General features: G+C 41.8%; 1 protein-coding gene across 3 annotated transcripts in view; it reads right to left on the bottom strand.

Annotated features, from left to right (window-relative positions):
* Window positions 1-12,944, bottom strand: part of Clcn5 (chloride voltage-gated channel 5) — a 172,276-nt gene extending 159,332 nt beyond the window's left edge. For 2 of the 3 annotated variants that reach the window (XM_029473284.1, XM_029473283.1), the window contains exons 1-2: window positions 12,692-12,838; window positions 10,285-10,448 (exon numbers count right to left, since the gene is read on the bottom strand). In XM_029473284.1, coding sequence (XP_029329144.1) covers window positions 10,285-10,300 — 16 coding nt within the window. In that variant the 5' untranslated portion in view covers window positions 10,301-10,448; window positions 12,692-12,838. Of the gene's footprint in view, window positions 1-10,284; window positions 10,449-12,691 lie in introns of all 3 variants that reach the window. The other variant, XM_021152880.2, reaches the window with a different exon arrangement.
* Window positions 12,945-13,602: the final 658 nt, after the last annotated feature.

Raw genomic sequence — 13,602 nt, forward strand, 5'->3', positions numbered from 1 at the left:
ACACACACACACACACACACACACACACACACACACACGGACATGCTAAGAGGACTGGAGGTGTGTATAGCTCAGTAGTGCTTGTCTAGCATGTGCAAGGCCATGGGTTCTATTCCCAACAGAAGAGAAGGGAGGAAGGAAGTGAGAAGAATGGAAGGGAGACTTAGAAAGCCCTATCTCATAATATTCCCTCTCTTTCACTTGTCCAAAAGGGTCCTATAATTCAGTGTTCTGCATCTTTTTCCCCACTTAAAATGTATCATAAGCCAGGCATGGTGTTGTACACTTACAATCCCAGCACTTGAGAAGCTGAAGTAGGAAGGTTAAGACTTGACCACATGAAGCCATCTCTCTTTAAAAAAAATGTATCTTGGTTACCATTCCCTATCACTAGATATAGATATCCTGTGCCCCTTTTAATTAAATGAACAGCTTCTATAGTATGTATGTATGTGTGTATATGTATTTATATATATACACACTTATTATTATTAGTGTGTGTATATATATATACTTATTATTATATCACTTATTATTGCAAGGATGTTGGTTACTTCATTATTGCCAGCTATATTAATTGTAGTAAGTGATGTTCCTGCAGTTCCTCTTTAAAACATATTCCCTGAGCCAAAAGGTACTTACAGTTTACATTTTCAGAATGACTTCCAAGCCAATGGAGTCTAACTATTTATACTGTCCCCAAATGTGCGGGGGGGGGGGGGGGGAGGCTTTTAAGTCAACTCTCAGGTCTGAACTTCCTGAAGCAGAAATGGGGAACCAGATTATTTAACACAATAATAGCAAACTACAGACCATTTGCTTACATTGGTTAACAATTCTTTTAACAGTTTACAAACCAACTATGGTTGTGGCAGGTACACCCTGCTGTGATTTGCCCTGCCTCCACCCAAATGCAAATTCAGGGGGTGAGATTTCTCCAGTACTAATCCAGCTCTTAAATGATGGCTTTTCTTTTCTTTTCTTTTCTTTTCTTTTCTTTTCTTTTCTTTTCTTTCTTTTCTTGCTTTTTTCTTTTTGAGAACTCACTTTGTAGACCAGGCTAGCCTCAAACTCAGAAATCCGCCTGCCTCTGCCTCCCAAGTGCTGGGATTAAAGGCGTGCGCCGCCGCCGCCGCTGCCGCCGCCTCCGCCACCACCACCACCACCACCACCACCTGGCTTTTGTTTTTCGATTCAAAGATTTAGTGGGTAGATTCCGAGTAGATGAGAAAACTCCTAACTCCCTGGCAACAGTACCCATAATTATCTCTAACACCAGGATGCATGCTACATAGTAGTGTGACACAGTGTACTTCCCACTCACCCGTGATGAGTTATAACAGCATTAGAGAAGGAGACAGGTTTGGAATATGTAAGAACTTAATATACCCATGTACTTATGGCATGGGATGGCCTAATTGAGAGAGTTTGCTAGTATAACAGAGAATTAGGTTTCCTAGTGACCCTAAATGTCTATCAGCATCCCTGCATAGAATATAATGGACGACCGGAGGGAGTAACACTGGTTGCTTCTCGCTTAAGAAAACACCTTAGCATGCCTTATGTCATTTCATTACCATGGTATTCTGACAGAAAGGTCAAGCAGCTATTACTAATTAAAGGTAGATTCTGTGAGCAAATCAGTGGATGGTACCTGTCCTAAATGCTCTCTGTCTTGGTAAGAGAAGTACTAGAAAAATAAAGCCAGTGCCCTTTAGGGCTACACACTGGAGTACATAACACACCCAAAGAATCAAAAGGCTGGTTTTACCAAAGAACAGGTAGGTGGGCAAGCTGATAACTAAATGAAAGGAGAACTCAGAGTCAAAGAGTCTCACCTACCTAAAGTAACTTCTTCACCTCTACAGGATGGTCCCTACCTTGGAATACTTTCTAATCGCTCTATGCTGTGATTCCCATGTTACTTCTCATGGAAGTAGTCAGGACAGAAATCCTAAATAAATACAATAGAATGCCACTTAATGCCAGACAGGTTGTTCGTTGTTGTTGTTGTTGTTGTTGAAAAGCATCAAATATGCTTCATCAATATATTACAAAGATCTTTAGCTCACACTATTAGCTACTCAATACAATCTTTAGTCTTACCTCAAGTCTATAAATAACTGGGGTAGGAAAAAGAATCTGCCATTTGCTGCCACCCAAAGCAAAGCATTTAGGTCCTGCCTTGCCCTACCCATGACAGACAGCAGCATTACATGAAACAGGAAGTTCTGAATCATAATTCTGGCTAAAACCTAAGAACCACAACTTATCTCAAAAATGATAGCATACTAACAACCCCCCCACACACACAAAAATCCCAGAAACCTCTTGAGGAGAATTGTTTTTCAGAGCTAGAGGAAAACTCTCCACACTAGCAGTAAGACACAGTAAGGAACGATCAACATTTGGCAGATACCCAATCTGCATGCAATTCCAACAAGACTCAGGAGGCTGAGGGAGGGAAACCAAAAGTTCAAGCCCTGCCTAAGCAAGTGAAGGAGACCTTGCCTCAAAGTGAAAATAAAATGTAAATGTTCTGGAGATAGAGCTCGAGGGTAGGGAGCTGGAGTACTTGCATAGCGTGTCTAATGCCCTAGATTCAATCCCACCCCACTACCATGCACACACACACACACACACACACACACACACACCTTAGCACAGCCTCAAATGCAGACAACACAGTAATATAGGGATAAATAGACAAATAAGACAAAAAGGGGAGTCATTATCAGGAGCCCCAGGACTGGGCTGTAGGTACTCTGTGACAACTGTGTGGCCTTGAGTAACTCACTAGGTCTCAGCTGCTTCCTTTGCAAGATTAAACATTTGAATTGGATAACACGAAAGATCACTTTCCAGAATAATAGTGCCCCTTCAATACCCTTCAATAGGTATTTCTTATGCTACAGCTACTGACAATTCTATGGTTAACTCAATCACATCTACAATTATATGGAGTAAATATTATCGTTCATAAATACATAATATATATTATATGTATCTTTTGCATACTAGTAGCATTTGTGACTTCTGAACAATATTCAGGCAACGGTGAAAGGGCTATAAATGTATATTAACTCATTCAATCCTTCCAGTCACCCTTTAACAATTGTTACACTAATAGACTAATTAGTAGCTATTTTTACTGACCCCATTTTATAGGTGATGAAGGTGAGGCACTTAAGATTAAATAACTTGCTCAAAGCTAACAGCTAACTGCTAACAGTGACAGAGCCAGGACAGAAGCCAAGCGACTTTCTCCCTAAGACTATATTTGACCCACAATGAAACAACTTAGTCTTTTGAAAGGGAGATAATTTTAGTGGGTTCAAATCCAGTCATATCAGATACCAGGCCCTGGGTTTCCTCCACAGCTGTGTGCTTGGGAAAGAACCTTAGATGGTAATAACATTTCTGAAAAGGTGTTTTCCTTTACTTCTGCTTCAATCCTTGCCATCAAAATTCATTCCCCATTCATTTTGAGCCCTCTGAGGAATTGGAGAAAAGTGATAAAGTGAGACAAAATGCCTTTGTTTACTTATTTTGATTATATATATATATATATATATATATATATATATATATATTTTTTTTTGGTTTTTCGAGACAGGGTTTCTCTGTGTAGCCCTGGCTGTCCTGGAACTCACTTTGTAGACCAGGCTGGCCTCGAACTCAGAAATCCGCCTGCCTCTGCCTCCCAAGTGCTTCTTTGTATTTTTGTAATTGACAACTCAATTCTTGAGCACCTGCCACAGGGAGGCACTGTGCCAGGCGGAGAGGGAAATGGGGCGGATGCTGCTTCTTTGCCACTACCATAAAACCTGACTCTGAGAGTCAAAAGAATGCTACTATTTGGTCAAGTCGGGAGCAGATGGGTTTTTCTAGGTAATAATGGTCCAATTAGCAAGCCAGACGATCCAGATTTCACAGCAAACCTCTGCAATCAACTCCTGAACTACTTTCTAACACTCCATCTTGGCCTACCATGTGTTAGCCAAATCACTAGAGTATTGGAATACTTACAAATACACTATGATGAGAAAGACAAGAACAACCTACAAGGTCTAAATTTCTAGTTTTCGCATTCGAGGCCTGCAGACTTGTTTCCCATTGCAACTATGAATTCTAGTACAAGCTGCTTTCTTTTCACACATGTAGTTTTCATCAGATGCTCTGTCAGTTCCCATGTTGCTTTGCACAGGCACTTTGTCCCCACTTTCACTCTCCCAAGAGATTTTTTTTTTTAAATCAATTGTAGAGGCAGCCAAAAAATTAAGTGTCCTTGTGGAAGTATTAATAGCAAAAAGCCTGCTCTAACCAAACACTCTGGGGCCTGGTTTCTTTTTTTCTTCTTATTCAGAGGTATGATGGGACACATAACTGAAGCAGACACCCAATTGTGGGCTACTTGTTTTAGGCATTCTTTGGAAGTCCACAGTCTTTTCTGTCTCCTTTCCAAATTACTTGTTCGCTGCTTTTAAAAGCAATACACACTGCTTGTACAAAATTTGAAAAATAAGCTAATGTATCAAAGAAAGAGAAAAACGTAAGCTCAGCCTAGCACTTGGAGAAAGGCGCTTTCTTTGGAGCATTCCTTCTAGTGTGGGTTTCTCTCCTAAGCATTTACCACATCAGTCGTGATATTTTTTTAGACAAGTTTTGCTTTGTAGCCTAGGATAGCCTAGAATTCTTATTTCTCCTGCTTCAACCACCCAAGTACTGGGATCACAACAACAGGCCATTAGACTTCATTTTTTATGGCCAAATACAATACAATATAGACCTGCCATAATTTATATGCATTGCCCATTATTGAAACTATATCTAGTTTTTGTACTATAAATATCATATGGTAAAAACGTGCATATGTGCGTGTGTATACTTCCTTCAGAAATTAAGTTTTTTTAATTAACAAGTAATCCATGTAATAAAGTAAATGTATAATTTATTTTGTTTTGTGTTTGAGACAGGATTTCACAGCGTAACCCAGGTGTTCCTCTTGCCTCAGCCTTCTGAGTGCTAAGACTGTAGACATGTGCATCTCAGTATCTTTAATTTAATACTGTTTTGCAGTGCTGGGGATAGATCCTAGGACGCTGCATATGCTAAACATGCATTCTACTAATGAGCTACACCTATTAAATAATTTTGTATGTATCCTTGCAGATAATTCTTGTCTGGTTTTGTTGTTTTGAAATAGTGCCTCACAGTATAGCCCAGGCTATCTGGTATAGCTCAGGCTGTCTTTGAAATCAGGACAATCCTCCTGCCTCATCCTCCAAAGGGCTGGGATTATAGAATTGTATTACCATGCCTGGCTTTCCTTTCAGACTTTTGTTGGTATTATGCATTTGTGGACACAAAAACATACACAACACCTAGAGAGAATCAGATTAAATTGGCCTGAATTTATTTTATTTTATTTTATTTTATTTTATTTTATGTGTATGGCTATTTTGCCCACATGTTCACCTTTGTACCACCGTGCCCTCAGAAGCCAGAATAGAGTGTTAAATTCCCATGGGGCTAGAGTTAAAGATGGCTGTGAACCACCATGTGGGTGCTGGGAATCAAACTCAGGTCCTCTGGAAGATCAACCTGTGCTCTCAACTGCTGAGCCAGCCCCATCTCTCCAGCCCCAGTTTCAAGGGTTTTTTTTTTTTTTTAAATCCACAATGATACTAATGAGCACAGGAGTTGGGAACTATTAGCCTAGCTACTATCTTATCAATTACTATTTTAGTGAGGGTGGAGTTGAGAAATACTAATACACACACTGAACCAGACTTTTAACTATTAATCATTTGAAATCTGCTTTTCTCCTCGGGTAACACTAGATCATAAATCAATTTCTAAGCCACTAAGTAGGGCACTGTCACTTTTCACTTTTAGAAACTACAGTATTCCACTGTATTACTTTAATAGAAGAGAAATGTCACCAATTTTCCAAACACTGAAAATGCTACAGTTAATATATTCATTCATATATCCTTGGAGCACCATCTTTAATTCTTTCCTTAGGATAAATTAATATGTATCAAACTACTCTCCAGGTGGAGGCAGGCAGAGCTCTGAGTTTGAGCTCAGCCTGGCCCATAGAGCGAGTTCTAGGACAGCTGGGGCTACACAGGGAAATCCTGTCTTGAGAAGACACACACACACACACACAGAGAGAGAGAGAGAGAGAGAGAGAGAGAGAGAGAGAGAGAGAGAAGAAAATAACTACCTACTCAGCCACTCAAACTATAAACATTTTAAAAGTATTTCTCCGTTGACATTTTCAGGAGCCGTGTGTGAGAACAGCTGCTTCCTCATGTTTTTTTTTTTTTTTTTACCAACTCTGAGTTCTGCCATTCATTTTTTTTTTAATCTTTGCAAAATTATACTGGAGAAAATTGTATGCTACTCTAATTCCCCTTTCTTCCACAACCACGGAGAGTACGCTTTTCGTTTATATGTTTCTCTGTGCAGATTTCCTTCCCAGCCACTGTGTGCCTTTCTAGTAAAATAGTCACGTGCTTTTTCTTCCTGTGTTAAATGCAATGGACCGCATGCAATTCTTCCTAGTTTTCTCATTAACTTTATTTGTGGTATGTGCAGAAGTTTTAAATTGTTACATAATTAATGATATTAATCTTTTTCTTTATTATGTCTACCTTTGCTATTAAGCATATAAATATCTTCTTCGAGATTATGTCATTCCCTAGTTTTCAGTTCTTTCATCATTTCACTCTCATTTAACGTTGAATTACTTAGTGAAGCAGTTCTTAAACAAGATTAGACATCAGAATTGTTCACAAGGCTCCTTTAAATGCTGAAGTCTTAGGAATGAATTCCAATGGAGGGGCGGGTGAGACCTGAGCAGAAATATGTTTTAAAGCACAGAAAATTTTGCTAGCCTCCCTCCTTTAGTACTAAAAACTATTTGAATCCTTCTAAATGTATGTAGATATATATTTTTTCAAAATTACTTTAGCAAGTTTGTTAAATAAACTATTTTACTAATTTGAAATGTTACCTTTATCCTAGTTGGTAAATTCCAGGAGCTCAGAGTCTGTAGCTGTTTTCCTAGACTACTGCATCTGTGGGGCCCAGTAGTATCCAGTATGTAACTTGGGTTCAGTAAAGTTATAAATAACGAACGCGAGTCTCCTTATAACTTCGAACTAGCAAGTCTCCTCTTTGGTGTTTTCTCAATCATTAGACCAAACCCCCTGATAACTGACTTTCAGTTATCAGAAATATGAATGCACCCTCTGCATATTCTGTTTAAGGTAGCCAGACTATGCATTAGCACTCCATTGAGTGAGCTCAAAATAATACCATTGGCCATGTCGAAGAGGTGCATGATTTCTGATCAGATGTTCCATTAAGAATTAGTCAACAATGATCCAAAAAAAAGGGAAGGTTTGAGATTTTTAGCTCTTAAGATTTCCCAACTAATTGCCTCAAGAAATGAATGCAAAAGCTTCCTTGAACTGAGGACAGAGTCACACATTCCCTCTTCCATAAACCCATGAAAAGAACATAACAGAGAATCCCAAGACTGATTTCAAGTCCTCTCCTTCCGCTCAAGTAATACCTATCTGATCTTGGCCATTCTGGACTCTACAACGGAGTTTCTTGTTTCCTAAGAATCTCCTCATATCTCAGCCTCTACCTGAAGAGCCAAACAGACTATTATATTGCTAGGCTTCCAGAGACAACCTGAAATGACATCTTCAGAATGAGGCTCCAGTCCCATCCAAACGAAAGTAAAACAATAGTACTATCAGGTGACAGCAGTAGTAGGAATAGCTATTACTAAATTATGAATACATTTACACACTAAATTACGTTCTAAGTGTCTCATGATTAGATTATGGGTATACAGCTGTATAGTATTAAGTTTAACTCAAACCATCTTCACAACCGTATATAGTAAGTTCTATTCTCATGCTCATTTACAAAGGAGGACAATGAATCACAGAGGGCTCAAATACATTGCCCAAAGCCTCACAGCTCTCAAGCCATAAAGCCAATAGTTCGATCCAGATTCACGTGGCTAACTTTGGAACTATCATTTCCCCTTTAAAAGTTGCCCCCAAACAGCCACTAAACTGCGGAGATCTTAAATGCTAAATTATGTAGAACCCTTCCCTCTTAACAATCAAAAAAATGAGGTTTCAGTCCATTTTAAAGTTAAGCAGATCATGTTGCAGAGCCTCAGCTCTTAAGAAATGTTGCTAAGAAAATATGACATTTCATTTATTAATAATTATTAATCATTAGACATGACAACACTTTACAGTCATCATCAACACTTTACAGACATCATTAACAACTATCAGAACAACTGGAGTGGAAAACTACAAACTTCACACACATCACCAGAAACAAAAGCAGTCCCCACTTGCACACACTCTGGACTGGATACTTTTTCAAAAAATGCCTTTGAAACATCAACCTGACAGCCCAAAGGAATCAAAAGGAGCTAAGGAGGTCAAAAGTTTAGTACACCAGCAGCTAGCCTCCCCTCCAGCCACCTCTCATGTTTCCCATCTCAGAGAAGGGCACTGTAGCTTCCACACCCAAGCTGGCCGTCAGTCCAGGGTCACCTCTTCAGTCCTGTCTTGCAGCATGCAGGAACTCACCATACGCTTTCGAAGTGCACTCCCCTTGCTTCTCTTCTCAGACCCTTACTACCTCTCCCCTGAACCTCTACTTGAGAAAGCTTCTCAATGAGTGCAGCCTTTTCCTGTCTCCAGCACCCCCTCAGCTCAGCACTGCTGCCAAAGGGAATCTTTCTAAAACCAAATCTGCTTCTGTTACTTCCCTGTTTAGAATCTTTGTCTCCAGGAGAGAGTATAAAAAGCCTTCCTAGAACATACAAGGTTCTTTATTTTCTGGCCTCCAACTCCTTTCCTTGATTCATCTCACACCAGGCAAACAAAGCAAGCTGGAAGTTCCTGAACAGTGCCGCTCTGTCTGCCTCGAACGCGATTCTCTCACGTAGCCATATGGCCACCTCCTACTCAGTTTTAGAGCAACTCAAACCTCAAAGTTCGCCATGCTTTTCCTCTAGGCTTGCATCTCACTTTACACCTTTCCCTATGGTAATACTTACTGGGGCACAGCTTATTCCTAAGTCTGCCTTTCCCAGAGCAAGAAGAACCCAAGCTTCTGCGCTTTCCTCCTGTCTCTAGTCTGCTTGGTGAAGGAAAAGAACGTCTTAGGATTTAACCGCGCGCACACACACGCACATGCACACACCACATGCCACAGATGAGGAGGTCAGAGGACAATTTGTGAGAATCTGTTGTCTCCTTCCATCATATATGGATCTCAGGGACAGAACTCAAGTTGTCCGCCTTGGTGGCAAACACCTCTACCCACTGAGCCACCTCACTGTGAGAAATACCCATCAAATCCAGCATCCAAGCCAAATCTCCTTTCAAAACACATCTTTAAACTGACAATCCATGTATATCAAAACTGTTTGTTACATTTGGGTATGTGCATGTTTTAAATCACAAACCCAAGAGAACATTTTTAAAAGGCTCTTGCACCTCCCAGACAAATCTAGCTTCTGGCCATTCACAGATATTGAAGCTATCTTTTTAAAACTCTATTTCGTGTAAGCAGTCCTGAACCTTTTGTGGGTCACAGACATAGCTCGGTAGTTTTTGTCGATAATTTCTTAAACTCGCATTTCTTCTGTAGTCATCATAACATGTTAATGAAAATTCTGATCATCCTGAAGACTGATATCCAACCTCACTAAAAATAACAACTTTGCACGAGATAGAAACTCATAACAAGAGATATAATTTATCACCTAAAATATTGTTGAGCTTGGCTCTTGGGTACGTTATAACATGAAAATGAGCATCTTCCTTCTAGCACCAAAATATAAAATCAATGAGCTAGTCAACTGCCAATCCCCACCCCCGCCAAAAAAAAAAGTCTATTTTTAAGAATCTTACAATATGAATTTGCTTGAAACAAATGAAAACCACAAATAGGGGAAAATGGATCATCGCCTCACAAATAATCCCCAGGAATACATGTTTAATGGAAGGAAATTCTTCTCAAAACATCTGTCTGATTCCCCACTAACATCTACTTGAGAATCAATTGAATATTCTAGCTTCTCTTAAATGAATGTGCACTGCCCTGGTAAAGAAAGGGTTAAATTAAAGAAACAGCTGGCTGGCAGCCACTGGCACTGGGGGTGGGGTGGGGGTGGAAGACAGCAGGAGGAAAAACCAGTTAGAGGAATAAGTGTTAATTTCTTACCCTGCCACATGGCCATCTTGTACTTATCTTCTCCCACACTGGGGTCACAGGCTCAGAGCTTTCCAGTGCCCCCCCCCCAGGTTTTGGAGGGGGACTTAAAGGAGGGTATAGATGGAGATGCAACTGTGTGATTCTGCTTTCTGCAAGATTCTAAGGCCCCAAACCTGAAAATGTAAAACAGAAGAATAAAAATTGCAAGAGAAGAATTTCAAATTCTTGAAACTGAGCCCTTGCCCCCCCCCCCAACCTCTCTTTCAAAGACAGCATACATAAGCAGCGGCAAGTTTCCCCCCTTCGCAGCAGTGAGGTATTGCTGGTGAGAGAGTGGAGCTCTCCCATCAGTTAACACTGTCATTCACTGCTGTAGGATCCTGTATGTATCACTGGGACTGGAGCTGTAAATGGGGCTGGACACTCATCATGGGTTGAGTAAAGGGTTGGTTGAGGTGAATTGTGATAGCCTATGTTAAAGTTCCACCCTCCAGTGAATGAATTCTTCTGTCCATAAAGATGCAGTGTTACATGAACACATCAGTAGAAAATAGAGAAGACTCTGTGAATAAAGTATTAAAATAAACCTTACATACAAAAAAGGGAGCGTAATAAAAAGTAAGAAGCGATGATAGCAGTTGAGGGGCGGGAGAGGCTCTTCTGTTCCACTTTATTTTGTACTTTCCTCGTTTTGCAAAATTCCTATCGTGAACATATTCTATTGTTTGTATAATGAGGGAATGAGTCAAGGACAAAGAAAAACATAAAACTAGAATATTAATATTAATACAATCAAAGTAAGTTAGCTAACTCCCAGGAATGCATTTTCAAATCCAAAGCTGTTGAGAAGGTTCCTCAGTTAAAAAGAGCTTGGCGCTCAAGGCTGACTTCAATCCCAAGAATCCCAAGAAAGATGGGAAGAAAGAAGTGACTATATAAAGCTAAGCTCCCACCCATGAGCACACACACATACACACGTATTGATCAATTTGGAATCTTTAAATTCAGTCTCAAAACAATAGTTTCCAGTTATATGACAGGAGTTAGAAAGCAAAGGAAAAATTAACGGGTGTGATTACCAGTTTGGGGGGTGGGGTGTCTTAGTTTGGTTTGGAAGTTTCATATATTAAGCACCCGGTATATTTAAACAAGTTTTTTAATAATTTATTTTCCTCATTGGGCATAAAAGCTAATTTGTATTTTTTTTCCAGAAAGGCCCTCACCTTTTTGTCCTGAGGTGAATTCCTATTTCCATTGATTTTTACATAACCAACGTGTGCAACTCTGAAGTGGAAAAGCTAAAGCCCAAATGCTCAAGGCTAATACTAGTTGGAGAATAGTGTTGGCCCTCTTTAATGACCTCTTTTTCTTTAAAGAACAAAAAGGGTTCATGTGTGTGCCAGTCCTCAAAACTCCAACAAAGACTGGGCTTTGGATGAGGAGAGGCTCCTAAAATCCAAGAAAAAGAGAGCTTAAGAAACTTAAACTCTAAGGATGAATTCACCAGGAAAAAGTGCTCCAATGAGTTTACCTGGAACATGGCTTAGTTTAAGCCGGCTCCCCATCCCCCTCTTATTTTACTGTTAAGAAGTACTGATCAGCACGTCGTGGAACAAGAGTAAATTTAACAGCTCTGAAATTCAACCCGGGAAATTACTAATACATTTATGAAGTATGTGTAAAGGGGAGTCTCACTGGTTTTTAATGCTTCACCTTCTGGATTTCCCCTCTTTTACTCGGCGCAGCTTCCACTGACGTTATCACAGGGACACACGTCCAACTTCAGTCAACTGATTTGTTCTGAAACGTTCATAAAGGTAAAAAGCGCGTCAAAGTTAAGCTAAGGCTTTCTTTCCATTACTTGGAAAGGAGCTGGAGCGCAGGGCTCCAACGTCTGGAAGCAGCAGCTTAAGCGCATTGGGCGGCAAAGGGCGAAAACGCACACCAACTTCTTCGCCCAGACCGTCTGGACTGCACTTCGCTAAGAAGCCCTAGAAACCTGTGGCGGGTCCAGAGCAGGAGCAAGCCGAACCTGGCCTCGGCTGCGCTTTCCCAGCGAACGCCGCCCCAACCCTGTCCTCTGGAGAAGCGACGCGGGCAGCCAAGCTCCCCGCTTTCAAAGCTGGGTGGGCTTGGCGCCGCTTGGCAAGGAAACTTCGATCGGCAGCCTGGGGACCCTGCTCCCCAGAACAGGGCTGGGCTGCCGAGGAGATGCCGCCCCGCTCTGGCAGGAACCAGCCTGTCCACCACCTCCTTCAGTGGCGGCCGGGCAGAGGGAACGCCAGCTCCGGGGACCGACCGCGGTGGCAGGCGAGCACTCTTCCCTGCTCGCCGTACCAGGGGGGCTGCTCGGGTGGGCCGGCGGCCGGTGAGCAGGGAAGGACCTGTTGGGGAAGGGAAGCCCATTTGCCTTTACCTGTCACCGAGGTCCGGCGCGGCGGAGCCCGTGTCCACCGGCGGTGGGCAGCGCGCTCAGTCGGCTCTGGCGTTCCACACGGCGAGTAGAGCTAGCGCCCCACGTAGCCGGCAGAGCTTCATTCACACAGCCCAGCCAGGAGGAGGGGGAGCGGAGAGGGAGCGAGGCTCATGTGACAGGCGCCTTGGAGTATTAGCTCTGCCAAGACGGCGTCTGCGCATGCGCGCCACGGAGGGCCCGCTCCAGGCACCTCGGGCCAGCCAGGGGGGAAAGCGCCACCGAGAAGCAGCAGCTGGGAGGAGCTTCGGCATGCGCAACCGCAATAGGGTAGTCGGGCTTGCAGCCATATTTAATGAGGACTGGGCGGATCCAACCCAAATGCGGGGCGTGTCAGTTGCATTTGGGGAAGAAAAAAAAAAAGCAATGCTCCATTCGGTTTCATTGTTTGCAGATTGCCTACCTCGGTTTTGCTTTTGTCTTTAGAACAAACTGTTTATCCTGAGCATCTTGCCCACAGCGGACATCAGACCACAAATTTAAGCCTCCCATATGACGGGCATTGTTCTGGCTACTATACTTTATTCGTTGCATTTAATGCTCACAAGAACTCATGAAGAGTGTGTCATTATCCGTTTTCCCTCATAAAAATACAGAGGCACAGGAAGGTTGCATAGCTTTTCCAATCTCACACTGTAGTAGCAACAGGAATAGTGATCAAATACAGTGGTGCTTGCAGGGGCCAATTTAATCCAACACAGGGAAATCTATAGTGCAGTTACTTATAGGTATTATTGCCAATTTAATCATTGCCAAGCGAAAACTCAAGGTGACATATACTTCTAATCCCGATTCTTTGAGGTTGGAAGCAGGAGAATCGATGCGAGGTCATCCTAGGCTATATTGTAAGTTTA

This window comes from Mus caroli, chromosome X (assembly GCF_900094665.2).
Source record: "Mus caroli chromosome X, CAROLI_EIJ_v1.1, whole genome shotgun sequence".
In the NCBI taxonomy this organism is placed as follows: domain Eukaryota; kingdom Metazoa; phylum Chordata; class Mammalia; order Rodentia; family Muridae; genus Mus; species Mus caroli.